Raw genomic sequence first — 13,548 nt, 5'->3', positions numbered from 1 at the left:
TTTATTAATTTACTTAGTGAATTCCGATAACTTTTATATAGTGTTCCATTATGTGCATCATGCTTCAGTAAAAGTTTCTTTTTCATAGAGTCTCTTGTTTTTATCGAATTTATTATACCGTTCGTTATCCATGGTTTAAGCTTTCTTTTTTCTTTATAAGTGATTTTTTTTAGCAGATTTTTTTATGTTTGTTAAAATATCAGAAAATTTAGAAGCAGCAATATTACCTGTCTGGTTTTGTTTCCCTCAATTTATTTTCAGCCAACTTTAAGTAGCTGGGTTTTAGCTTGACCAAGTTATGAGCGAAACAATAAACTGCACCGGGTGTTACAAGATTTTCCACACAAATTTATTACATTTATTAAGAACATTTCAAACAACAATCAAATTTCTCACGTAAATGTACGTAATGACTTTACTGTTGGAGTTTTTCTTCAAAAATTATTCTGATTTAAAACATTACTTGAGCAATTGTTTTCAGTTTGTCGTGTTCTGCAAACTGTTTCTTCTTCTTCTTCTTCCAGCACCATTCAAATCCACTTTAAGTGAGGACACATCAATTTAGAATCCAAAGCTTTGAACAAGTGAAACGTAAATAAAACAGGGATAGGAACAATGTTCTGGAGATTTTTAATCCTCTTCTAGGCATTTATTCAAACAAAGCATATTATTTGCAGAATTAAATAAGTTTACATTAAATAATTCTCAATTTATCAAAAGAGATAGACTTTCGAGTCTATTCCTGGAAACTAGTGGGGTTTTTCGGGTTTTGAGGCGGCTTGACGCTCACACTGTTGTAATTCTCAATTAGTCCACTTGAAATATCTTCGATTATAAAGTCAGTTCTATTTTTTAGAGAAGTTTGCTAGTTATTCGTGATCTACAGAGTTACAGCGTTTTAGCTTGAAAATACTGCAAACACCTTTTAAAACATTTTGTGGTTCTGTCCCTTAAAAGTTTTGTCCTCGAAGATGCATTTTCAACTTTTCAATCAAGGAATATTTCGTAAGTTCAACGGTGATTTACTTAAATCGGGTTCTAAATATTTTTTGATAAATTACAAAGCAACAATGCATTCAGCCGGATATTTATTGACAAATCAGTTAGGCTTAGAGCGTTTTTGAGGTTATTTTTCGCAATAAGCTCTTCAAAACTTAAAATCCATCGTGGGTATTATGGCTTATTAGTGACCGGGATAGTAACTGGTAAAATCCCTATTTAAGTTCTTGGGTTTACCACTCAATGGTTGTGACACTAAAGTAAAACACTATTTTTCTTGGGCTAACATTTCGGATATACTTGAGGGCTTTAAAAGAAAAAAAAATTTGCAAATTGCGAAAGTCATATTAAAGGCAGTGCTAAAGCAACGAAAAAATCGTCTAGAACTTAATCGAAACCAGCCACAAAATTACACATAAAGTGGTAGTTTAAAGGTCTATTTTTAAACGTTCTATCAACTTTTTTAAACATTCTTGTTCATCGATTACTCAATTTCTATTGCAGACATTTTCTCATATGGAATGTTCTCCATTGTAAGCAGGATTATTGAAAAACCACTAAATGCCTGCTCTCTTGTTTTCTGTTCGAACCCTTCATTGTTATGCACTTCGCCGCAGTTCCATTGAACAACCCTGTATGCGAAATTCAACCTAAAGTTGCTTAACATTAATCTCAGACAGAGACCGCTAGCAAGAAGTTTTTGCAAGAGCTCGGTGCGGTTTCGCTTCGAATGTGGTCAGCGGCGGTAAAAGGGACGACTGTGAGGGGTTCAGTTCGAGGGGTTTGAGGGCGGCTCACACGAACTTAGTCCAGTTGAAGTCACCAGAAAATCTGAACCGCTTTGAGCTGTGAGGCAAGTCTCGATTAGCTCAATCTAACAGAGCTATTTGACTGTGTAGGTGATTTGTGCCAAGATTTCCTTGATGCCAACCAGCGCTCTGAGTATTAGTACTGAAATTAGTACATTGTTCTTGGACTAAAGCAAGCGGAGAATCAGGAACTAATGAGATGCCATGGCCGCTGGAGAGGTTTCGGGTCCGTCGCTAACTAAGTGTCTGAGTGGCGGCCATGCTCCAACTTTCTCCGATTCGGGGCCCATTTGGGGCCTTGTTGAAATTTAAGATGCGTTTAGTAAATTTATCGGAAAAACCAATAGTGAACGTGCACCAACATGAGTCTAAACTGGGCTTTTAAGCACGCTACAAAAGAAAGCTCCTGCACAAGAAAGTCGCATGTGTTTTTTCTTGCACGATGTCAATCAAAAATTAACATTTCTTAAGCAAAACAAATCGGTTTCAAATAATGTATAAGGTATAAAACATATAAATAAAATAATAAGAAAAAACCGAATGCAATTGTCTCCACTTCAAATAAGAAAGTTTATGACTTCTTTCAATAAGACCCATTGACTACACCACTGAATCAACAAACTTTCCACTTGTTCTTGGAGTATTCATTAATACGGTTTCTAGAGAGGCAACCGGGCCAGTGCTTAAATTCGCCCAGGAAGTAAAGACTTGCAACCGTTCCTTAGCCTCAGCTTATCTCAGAATCACTCATTCACTGACTTGAAATTCACATGTTCGCCTTCCTGGTGACCATCGGCGTTGAGTTCGCCAAATCAAACTCGTTCATTATCAGCGTTTCGTCGTAGTCATCTTCATCATCAAGGCTTTTTGTTGGGTTTAATTTGGGTCTTTGAAAGCTTTTGTACAGAACGCTGTTGCTTCTGCGCACGTAACGCTTATCCCGTCTTTGGAATAAATTGGGAACGCTTTGCGTTATCCTAATTGTGGATGAGGGACTAGATGCTGGCGTCTTTTGCTCTATTGGCCCTTTTTTCTGAACACATATACCGATTATGCACGATAAAACCATACCTGGACACGTTAGAGAATTAGTGTCTTAGATGTTACAAGTGTTGATTACTCACCGCAAAGTAATCCATAGAAAAAGACGATGGATACAGTCGCCCAAGGGGAGAGCTGAATAATTTCCATTAGCAATCCAGGCGGTTCCAATTCAAGTGGGTTGATTGAAGCATTTCTGCATTCCTCCATTCTTTTGCTGACTTCGTCATCAGCATTGTCTTCAACCATCCACGAATTCCCACTGGTGCCCAAAGGAGTAGTTGGTGTGACATCGGCCATCCTCATTTTTTCAAAACGATGCTCTATTTGATTGGTGGCCATGGCTTGGGAGTTGTTAACGCACGAATCCGAGCACGAAATTTTTTGGCTTTTCACATAGGCAACTAAGGCCTTTTCACTTTCACTTCGGCAGTCAAAGTTGTTGTCTTGAACCTGCAAGGTTTTAAGCTTGGAAAGGATCTTGAGTACGTCTACACCCAGCGACTGTAGAAAGTTCCCAGATACATCTAAAGTTTCCAGGTTGGGCGTTAGGCGAAAAGTGTTGGGAGTCAGGCGCGTTATGCTGCAACTGCTGATATCCAAGACCTAAAAGAAATTGCAGATTTGTTTAAACAATTAGCCTGTTTCTAGTTCAAAACTAAGCAAACCACCGACCCTCAAACGGGGAATGTCAATTCGCGCTTCTTCATTTATCGATCGCAGCTTGTTGCCTCTCAGGTAAAGCTCCTCCAAAGACTGCAAGCTCCCAAACCAGCTTCTGGTGAAATATTCAAGAGCATTGTAAGAGAGGTCAAGTGTTTTGAGCGTTTCTAGTCCTTTGAACCCGTTGAAATGAATCTGCTTCACCATGTTGTGAGAAAGGTTCAGCAGCTTTAAGTTAGTCAGTCCTAATTCCTGCGGAATTTCCCAGATTTTAGTAAGTTGAAGATTTGAATTGCAACATTTTTTATTGAACATGCTGATGATTTATTTATGATATAATGCTGAGCAAGCACCCACTGACTAATACTCAATAATATCGGAAAAATCATTATCGATGATAAACCCCGAGTGACTTACCAAGAATATTTTATCGCCCAGATTGCTGATCTGGTTATGGCTGATGTCCAGAATCTCCGCATGGGCAGGAATGTTCAGCTCGATGGACACTAGTTTGCGGCTTTGGCAAGTGGCCCGCTTCAACCCCTGGAATACATCACAGGCGCAAAACTCTGGACACTTAATCTCGATGGTTCCGGCAAGTGCCGGCGCCCAAACCAGGAGAAAACACACGAAAACTTTGCCGATTTTCATGGTTCAGCTGGGAAGGTATAGCAGAATGCGGGTGGGAGCTTTCACCAGCATTTTCCACACTTTGTTTGAGACTGTCGCCGATAATAGTATTAATCAGCATACTTCATAGATGTTTGCTGGGCTAAGATAAGATGAGATAAGGAACGCGATAGGCTGATTAAGCTACACATTATACTGGAAATTTTCACTTCAACTGGCACTCATGTTAAGCGTTCGGCATCGTTCCAATACTTGGAAAATCACAGAACATATATGAATTTATTGCTAGAGCAAATAGAAGAAAGGAGAACGTTTCTAGTTAATTGAACATCGAAATCATATGATTACTGGGGAATTTAGTGGCTCCCCGGAAAAGTTCGTGGGGACAAACCCTATTTAAAAAATATCACACTGTTCACTACTGCTTCTTGGTCACTCAGAAGCGTTTCTTACGTTCCACACTTAAGGCAAATATCTCAAAAGCTGCAAAAGGTAGAATTCGTTTTATTAGTTTCGATCCTTTCTACCCCTTGTTTATACAGGGTGTCCCGTAAGCACAGCGCAAATAAATCAAAAGGCCACTGCAACATGTTGGGTCAGATTGTCTTCTTTTGAGCCACACAATGTCGCAGTGTCCCTTTGATCTGTATGCACGTTTGTAGGAACATTTGCTAGTTCCACTAGGTCGTTCAGTTTTTAGGTAAAAAATTATTTTTTATAGTAATTTGTTTAATTCCATATATTTTTGAATGTGATATCTTCAGTTTCAATGGTAAAGAGTTCTTGGTGAAGTAGCTTAGTTAGTGGAAAAACGGAATAGGCCGATTTGATCAAATAAATAAGTAAGTGTATTTCCAACTTAGTGAAACGATTTACGCTTAAAATACACGTTTCATAATAATGTAGTGTCCCCAAAGAGGGGAGGGGACATAAGTGGACAGAAGTCACGCATTTTTTTCTATAGGCTCTGGATCTTTGGCCAGATTATATATTGGTAGCACCTGTGGATCCTGAAAGAGTAGATCAGAACTGACATTAAAAGTTGTTCTCAATCTTTCCTCTGAATGGATTCCGCTTATTAGGCGCCATATGCACGACGTCCGTCCGATTGCAGAAGAACAGTTTACCAGTCCAGCTGCACAGGAGTTCCTGGGCAAAGGGACTTTACTACCTGCAATTTGAATACCCCGACCCTTTCCAGGTAGCAAATCCTTTATTCTGAACTGCCCACAACTTTTCGCATGTGCCAGCCTTCTTCCAGCTGTTTGTCGTGGCAGTTTCCATACATCTCCTGCTCTCCAAGCCGCCAGAAAATCCGGATTTTTCCAAAGTTTACACAACTCGCGAGCCATTTATGATTAATATCGGTAATGTGTTGACAGTTGACGAATATTAGGGTTTTTTGTGGCTTGCTCACTCCCTTGTACGTCTGCGACCTTCGCCCTTTGCACCCAGGTGATAGTTCGGACCACCCCGTGCTGAGCCGGTTCGACCGGTATCCGAGGTGAAGACAATTTGCCAACACTGGTCAACTTCGGATCGTTTCAGTTTATTAAAAGGTGCTTCCATTGGAAACTTGTTTACAAAACGGTCTATTAGTACGTAACAGCACCAATAACGATTTGCTTTACGCGAAGGTCCACTGTGTAAACTGGAATGTTTTAACTTGATTGTTTTGCTGCATGGTGATACAGAAGCGGATTTGGTAAGTCGTTATAAGAACAAATGCCGGAGGTATTTAGGATAATTAATAGCACGTCCAAAGCTTTTTAGATGAATACTAGACCACTTTCCGCCCATTCCTTCAACAAATTTGGTCCCTCTTTAGAAAAAACAACTTGTGTCTTAAACAGCATCCGACCGAGACCTGTAAGCATCTTATACCACACTAAATCCTTCGGTTCAACAACGACACATTTTCTACAATCTACATAATTTCTCGCATAATTCTGTTCCATTTAGTGAAAACTTGGAGTTGGCGGTATTTTTTGCGCTCGACGCTTTAGTTGTAGATGATTTTTTGGGGCACAAACAAAATATTTTTAGAAAAGGGGACATAAGGTAATAGAATCTATTCAAATACACTTTAAAGAAGCTTGCATCTGACCTGTGGTGTAAGTGATGTTTGTTTATTATAAAATTTAAAATCTTTAGTAAAAGTTTCCCCTTTCACATTAAGGGCATTTGTATGGTGTGAGCCAAAACAAAATTCGCTAAAAAGAGAGACCCAAAAAATATGTTTTAACTTTCATGGTTTACTTTCCATTTTTTCCGCTTCCGCGTTTTTGTTTCCGCATTTTTGCTTATATTCAAAAGTCAAGTCATAATCAAACTTACTATTTTGTTTACTTTAATTCATAAGTTTCTTTTGCTGGCAATTCATTTTCTTCAAGCTTCATTCACGGTTTAGAAATTTTCTAAAGTTGGTGGTTATTAAACACATTTGAAGACTAAAGTCTTTATTACTTTTTGAGCACATAAAATCAACGTTTTAAAAAAATTTGCATTTTAATACTAATTCACCAGAAAAATAAAGAAAAATGTGTTCTATAATTTGCGCCAAACTTTTGCAATGTGTTCTGTAGTTACAGAGTTGAGAATTTTTTAATACGTGAGTACCTTGAGATAAACACATTGTTTTACAGTTACATGGCAATAAATAATTTTGAGCACAACGTAATAAAATAATTCATAAATAGAAGTTTAGAACCCAGAATAAAGTAGGGCGTTGAAGCAACGAAGAAACTGTTTAATGAAAATACTGTTTAGCGAACATTCAGTGACTAAATCTTTGGAAACAGGAAAAGTGCTTTGACAGACGCCGAGCTTTAAGAATACGTTTATTTTATTCCCCATCTGGATTGACTTTAGAATTTAAAGTCCAATTTTCAGCTGTTGGGTTTTGCTGTCCGCTTAAGACAGGCAACGACTTTATGCGTTTTTCATTTAAAACTATCTCGAAATTTAGCCTGCAATTTCTGCATGTGTAGGAAATGTAGGAATTATAATTCGGGCAGACTACGAAAGTAAAAACATAATTAAAGAACAATATAAAATGCCTCTCTTTAACGTGAAAAAATCGTCGACTTAGAAAATGTCAGATATACAACAAGCCTTTTATACTTAGCTACCATTGATATTAAGTTTTTTGTGTATGCTGAAGCTGAATTTCGAATATTTGAGCCAACTGTCCTAAAAAGTGTCTAGATAAGACGAAGTTTAATATTAGGTAAAATTTTATGCTGTACCAAGACAACATTGTATCCAAAATTAGACTATTTTTAAAGACTAAAATAGGAAAAAAAATGTATGCAGAAAAAATTGTTTCAAATATTCATCATTGTACAGGGTGAGTTTAAATTGACGTTACTGTCCTTAAGGGGTTGTTGGGGATTACCTGAAGGGTTTAGAAAAACGTTTTAAAGGATGTTGAGTGGTTAAGTGGATTTATCGAAAACATTAGTTTTTAAAGAAGCAATTTCAACTTGATAGTGTATGTTTTAATGAATTGCTTAATTTGCTTAAACTTACAGACATTTTCTTTTCGAAAATCTACATTTGTATACATTTTTTGATAAAAAATTACCAGCAACTATGGATTGAAACAGATATTTGTCGACAAGCATCAGTAAGCGGTACATATCTGGTTAGTTTTTCAATTGAACTCTTCAAAACTTGAAATGCTTGAAAACGCATTGGACTATAAGTCTTGATGTCAATTATTTTCGAGTCTAATTGAAAACAAAATTTCGAAGCTAAAAATGTTCTCTAATTTTTGAGAACTACGAAGTGAAGTTATTTGGCTTTTGGTTCCAACAGTTTTTGTGCAATTTTTCGTTTCAAATATACTTTTTTATACTCCGTACATCCCTGAAACAGATTAATGTTCCCATTTAGGCATACAATCGACAAAATATATTGGCGTTAATTTTGCGAAAATCATGGGCTTTGGTTTTTTCTATGCACGACACTGGAATTTAAAATACTTTGAAATTTAAGCGACCAACGGCTTTATAATTTCGGAGCTTAGAAGTAGATGGATTTTGTCACTGTTCCTCTAGCAGCAGTTTACAACTCGATTGATTTTAATTTTTCCGCTTAGCTCTCTTGACTTCTGTATTCTGCAAATTATAGATCTATTAATTATTTTACCCCAAAGAGCTTAATTACTTGAATGCGGCTAAGATCTGGAACCATTCGGTCCAAATTTCATTATGTTTCCTCTGTTGTTAAGAAACGATTTCAAAGTTAAGTCCTGAAGCAAAAAGTAGCGAATCGACAAGTACCGAACTTCTAATAAGTCGTTTCTCAAAAATTACTAATATTCGAAGAAATACTAGTTAAATAGTAGCAATTGGCAAATTTCAACTTCTTTTTAGTATGCACAGAAAAAACGAAATCGACGATTTGTTGGTACAAGTTGAAACAATGACTGACACCCACTAGAAAAAGTCTTGGTTTTACGCCAGTCGGCTGCAGTCTTACATTAATTTCGCTTGCTAATTGTTGTTGTGCTGGCTGTTCACTTCTTACCTAATTAAAATTTCGACAACCGCACCATGTACGTGACGTCGTGCAAGCATTAACGAGGAAATAATTAATGCCGAAACGGGATTCGTAAAACAATTTTACAAAACATCGGGAATTTCTCGTCGATGTCCCCCTTGCGCCCGTCCCCCTGGCTCGACCAAGTTTGCGCATTGAAAAGTTTCGTATGTAAAGCAATTCCCATTTTAGCGGAGAGCCATACATCTCTCTCAACAACTGCTTCTATACACTCAACTTAAACAATGTCCCCGAAAGTGCAGAGAGAGTTGCTTTGGTCTGCGTTTGTCATGTACGCCGGACTGGGGAGCTTATGGGGGGTCAAACTCCCCCCCGTTGGTGCAACTCGCAACCAAGCTGAAGTTTGCATAGTCTGGGAGAACCATTGCACAGGAAAATTAAATTGCTCTCTATTTTTTTAATGAAAAGTTCCGCAATACATGAGTTTTTCCTAAATTTGTAGCAAATGTAGGTGTAAATATTTTGCAACAAAGCAACGATTTGGATTAGTATATTAGTAAAGTTTATAGTATTTTACAAGCATGTGGGCGCTACCGCCCGTTTTTGGTTAGTTTTCCAAATTACGTTTTCAATATTATTAATTATTTCAATATTACAAGTGAATCCAGGTTGAGTTGTTTGTTATTATGAGAAAAGAAAGATGGAGCAAAAAACGAGAAAAATGCGAAAGCAATCCTTTGTTTGAAAGAAACAAGCTTCAGAACATGGAAATAATTCAAAGGTATCGTTCAATTTTTATTTGGTCTTATACCTTGATTTAAGACAATTTGCCTTGTTCTCAAACTTTCCCAGAACTCCGTGTCAAGCAGTAGTTTGACAAAAATCTTCTGTCGCCTAAAATTTGCACTTTGTCCACATGCAATTGGTCACTATTAATTTTTCTCTTATTAGGAAATAAGTAGCGATGAATTACTTCTGTACAAAATACATATCGCAATAACTTTACACGTTTTCGTTTATCTTTAAAGTTCCATACCATTTGATCGCCTATCAATACCAAAAAAAAAACAATTTTGTGAAAAATCAGTATTCCTCCCAACCAGAGACTCTTTTTAAAGCAAATAATGACCCGCGGAATAAATGGATACAAAGTGATTCAGAGCTAGAACCATAATAATAATAATAATAATAGTGTTGGTGAAGACAGCAAACATAACGATAGAAAAATTAAATTGTATGGAGGGCGGAATTTCAATCACTTTCATGGCAAAATTGCCCAGTTTCAATGGGATAAAATAAGTTTGTCTCCAACGACGAAAACTCCGCACACTATTTTAAATACATGCACACCGAATTGGAGTCAGTGATAGGAAAATCAGCAAATTTTCAATATAGAACCGACAAACCTTAGGAAAGAGTCGCTTATTGAAGACAACCATGAAACAACAAAGTTCTGCAAAATAAGTGATTATTTCACTATACTTTTTCTGATTTCAGAAGAAGTCAAGTCCAGGCCATTCTACCCAGGCATTAAATTCTTAAACAATATCTCTGGTTTTTGCTCCCCAGGAGGTAGATATTATATGATTGACCTTAAAAACAAATTAATGATATGCGAAGCCTCAACCGAATCGATTGTAAAATATGGAATAAAATTTTGGAAATAAACTTGTCTAACAAACTAAGGCCCCTGAAAGTAACTGAAAGTTTTTGACTTGAAACTCTTTTTAAAACACCAATGTTACCAATGTTTTATGCCACATTTTACATTAACCTTTTATAGGAAGAACTTAATATATTTGACATAAATTCTCAATAAATCGAATCCACAATTAAACAAAGTATAACCTAAATAATATTCGGTATGTGAACCATTATTCAATTAGAAGCTCTTGAACAATATTGACCTGAAGTTGCTTCAAAAATATATTCAAATGTATGCAAAAAATTTATAAGCTTCTGCCAAAATTGTTTGTTTATTGCATTACCAACAGATGTAAAAAAATATGCAAAAAATATTTATTTCTAAAAGAAAATTGGTTGGAATATTGTTTCCTAAACAAAATCTGGATCTCTTGTTGAATCTGTCGTACTTTCATCTAAATAGAATGATAAAAGTCCGCGGCTTATTCTCGTGTAGGAAATGAAATTGTATGGATTTAATTTACTTAAAATACTATTATATCAAAACAGGACCCACGAGCATCTCGCGCTGAAGCCTCCAATGGTTTCAGTACATAAAAATAGAACTCCATCGTTTATGTTGATATTTAAAATACTGAAAAAAAAGATGTTTCTAGAACAAATCCTGGTCTTTTGTGCTCTCATGGAAATGGATTGAAATTTCAAGTGACTTAATTACATTACATAACATTAGAACATTTATCTTTATTTTTTAAGTCGAAAAATTAATTTTTTCTTTTGTAATGGTGTTTCTTTTTCATCATCTGTAATAATAAAAATGAGACCCAATTGCATATCAAGAAAAACTCATTTGATAATTTTTTGGATTATTTAAATTGTTTTATTTTGTTAATTTCATCATTTGTGTCCTTAAAACCACTACATTTGCAAATTGTTTCCTGCTGAAAGTCGGTCGCATAGTGTTCTCGATTCCAGCATGTAAATGACCGATACAGTTTTTTCTTTCAGCTCAGCCCATGCGAAGTTCACTTTTAATATTGGGTATTCATACTCCACTTTCTTCCCCCATACTCTCCCTTTTTCATTAATACTCTAGTTTCTTCTCCCGTTTTCACTGTATTTCCATACTGACTTCTCCCATCAAGTTTTCCATCTTCATCGCTAGTGGAGAAAGTTAGAAAGGAAAAAAGGACAGTAGTAATTTTCTCATTTTCTCCAAAACGTGTCGGTTTACTGTCCCCAACTTTCTGTCTGCGTCTGAATTTTCGTTAATTTTCTCGATTTTCCATTCCTTCCTTTCTTCTCGAACTTTTCTGATGCCGCTGGATGCGACGCTATCATTTGTGCCTCAACCAAATTTTATTTCTTTAAAAACTTATTACGTAGATGCGACGGTACAACTCGAAAATTTAATTAAACACACAGAAAATTTCGCATTTACCAAGATTTTCCGCATTTAGAAGACAAAAGGCTTTTACATACACTTTTATTACTTATATTATTTTCGTGGGTGAATGCTTTGCTTCAGCAACTTGACACAAACTTAGTGAATTGCTCCGACTTTTAATTCTTAAATTAAATTATTGTGGTACCGATTTCTCTATAAATTTTAGAAATCAATGAAAAATTCAAATTTATGAAGATTATCTTAGCCCTTCCATTAAGTGACAAACGTTCATTAACGCAAACTTATCCGGCTGAAAAAACTGGTCGATTAGAACCTCTTTCAGTCCGGACTAAATATCGAAACTGCTACCGTCCGAGTGTCATTACAAGCAGCGACCATCCCCCCTCGGTCCCTTAGAAGGACCCGGGGTCCCTTGAAGGGGTGAAACAAAAGACGGAATAATCCATAGAAGCCGCTGACCAATGGCGTGGAGGCGGCTTTGTAAGGGCTACCGCTCTTGACTTGCCGGGGGTGTTCATTTTCTTAATTGCCATGGGCTCGTTTTTCACTTATGAGCACTGGATTTCCTCTGCACTCGAAAGAATTGCTTTGAAAAAATGCCCGTTCTTTTCATAAAGAACTGGCCTGAATAACGTCGACTTTTCAATGCATTCAACTCTTCATTGCACGTTGCTGTTCCCAACTGGCTCGCCTGGTTTCAGGCATGTTCAGTCCAGAAGTATTTTACTTCACAAATCAAAATTCGGTTCTCGAATATTCGCTATTCATTTGATAATTTAACCTGTGTGATAAACATCAGTTGCATTTTAATCAAGTCAATACGGATTTCTCTAACGTTGTGTAGATGGAGACTGGTTTTATTACGTTTTTCCGTTTTCCATTATGGCTCACGTCTTTAACGCTTCAGAAAATATGCTTTGATCAAATAAGGTTCAGTTCGCCGGTTACGTTTCGCTGTCTCCTTTGTCCGGTATCTGGAAAAATATAATAAAAAACATCGGGAAACGATATTGCAGAATGGTGAGAGGATCGCGTTCCTAGCGAATTTAAAGAGCCGTTATTTGTAACTGATCCGTAAAAATCTTCATCGCCACTTGGAGTTATTCCAACTGGGCCTTCAAAGCGGAACACTTCCAATGTTTCTACATTAATTGTTTGCGACTGATCTGGCGAAAATTGCATTTTGAGCATTTCAATCTACCTGTGCCTTTCCAGGACTGTTTGCCATTCACGCGGGAGCAAAAACCATGTTTTCCACAAAAATGAAAGGGAATAATCCCTGGAAAGTACGGGATGAATACGGTCTGTTGCCGAGGACACGATACAGCGAGAGTGTTGCTCGGTAACCGATCCTCCAGCCACTTGGTATTGGCAATATTAAAGTCCTCTTGCAGGAAAACATTTACTATCGAAAAACCAATTATGTATTTTCCTGGAAGGAACATGGAAAAGAACTCACAGGCTTTGCTTAAATCCCGTACTTTGCTTCTCGTCATGGTGACAAAGTGTTTAAATATTATTTTCAAAAGTACCCACTAGTCTGTAATTCGGTCTTCGACTGTGAAAGATTATCGAGAAGGATTCATCCACAGTACAGTGAGTCCCAGATGCGGAAGTGTAATATTCATTTAAAATTCAGCGGTGTATTTTTCGGAAAACAATCTCGGACTTTACACTCACAAAATCGATCATCTGTCCAAAATAACGATAGACTTTTTAATACGTCTAAGAATCAACAATAATTTAGTCCCCTTTTCATTAGAAATGACAACCCAAACTCAAACAATTTTTAAAGAAATCCTCCCTTACGAGATTTGATCCCACCTCAACGTGACGCAATATATCTAA

The 13,548-nt window shown here is 36.8% G+C and overlaps 1 protein-coding gene across 1 annotated transcript; it reads right to left on the bottom strand.

The window, feature by feature from the left end:
- Positions 1 to 325: 325 nt before the first annotated feature.
- LOC125505110 (immunoglobulin superfamily member 10-like) lies at positions 326 to 4,269 on the bottom strand. Its single transcript, XM_048668198.1, has 4 exons — positions 3,930 to 4,269; positions 3,525 to 3,764; positions 2,933 to 3,455; positions 326 to 2,879 (listed from the first exon to the last, which is right to left on the bottom strand). Exons 1-4 carry the CDS (start codon positions 4,161 to 4,163, stop codon positions 2,575 to 2,577), a joined length of 1,302 nt encoding a protein of 433 aa, XP_048524155.1. The 5' UTR covers positions 4,164 to 4,269; the 3' UTR covers positions 326 to 2,574.
- Between the last annotated feature and the right edge of the window lie 9,279 nt (positions 4,270 to 13,548).

This window comes from Dendroctonus ponderosae, unplaced genomic scaffold, assembly GCF_020466585.1.
Source record: "Dendroctonus ponderosae isolate FM_Combo_2020 unplaced genomic scaffold, Dpon_F_20191213v2 Dpon_F_20191213_1, whole genome shotgun sequence".
Taxonomy (NCBI): domain Eukaryota; kingdom Metazoa; phylum Arthropoda; class Insecta; order Coleoptera; family Curculionidae; genus Dendroctonus; species Dendroctonus ponderosae.
This window is presented reverse-complemented; position numbering and strand designations above follow the sequence as displayed.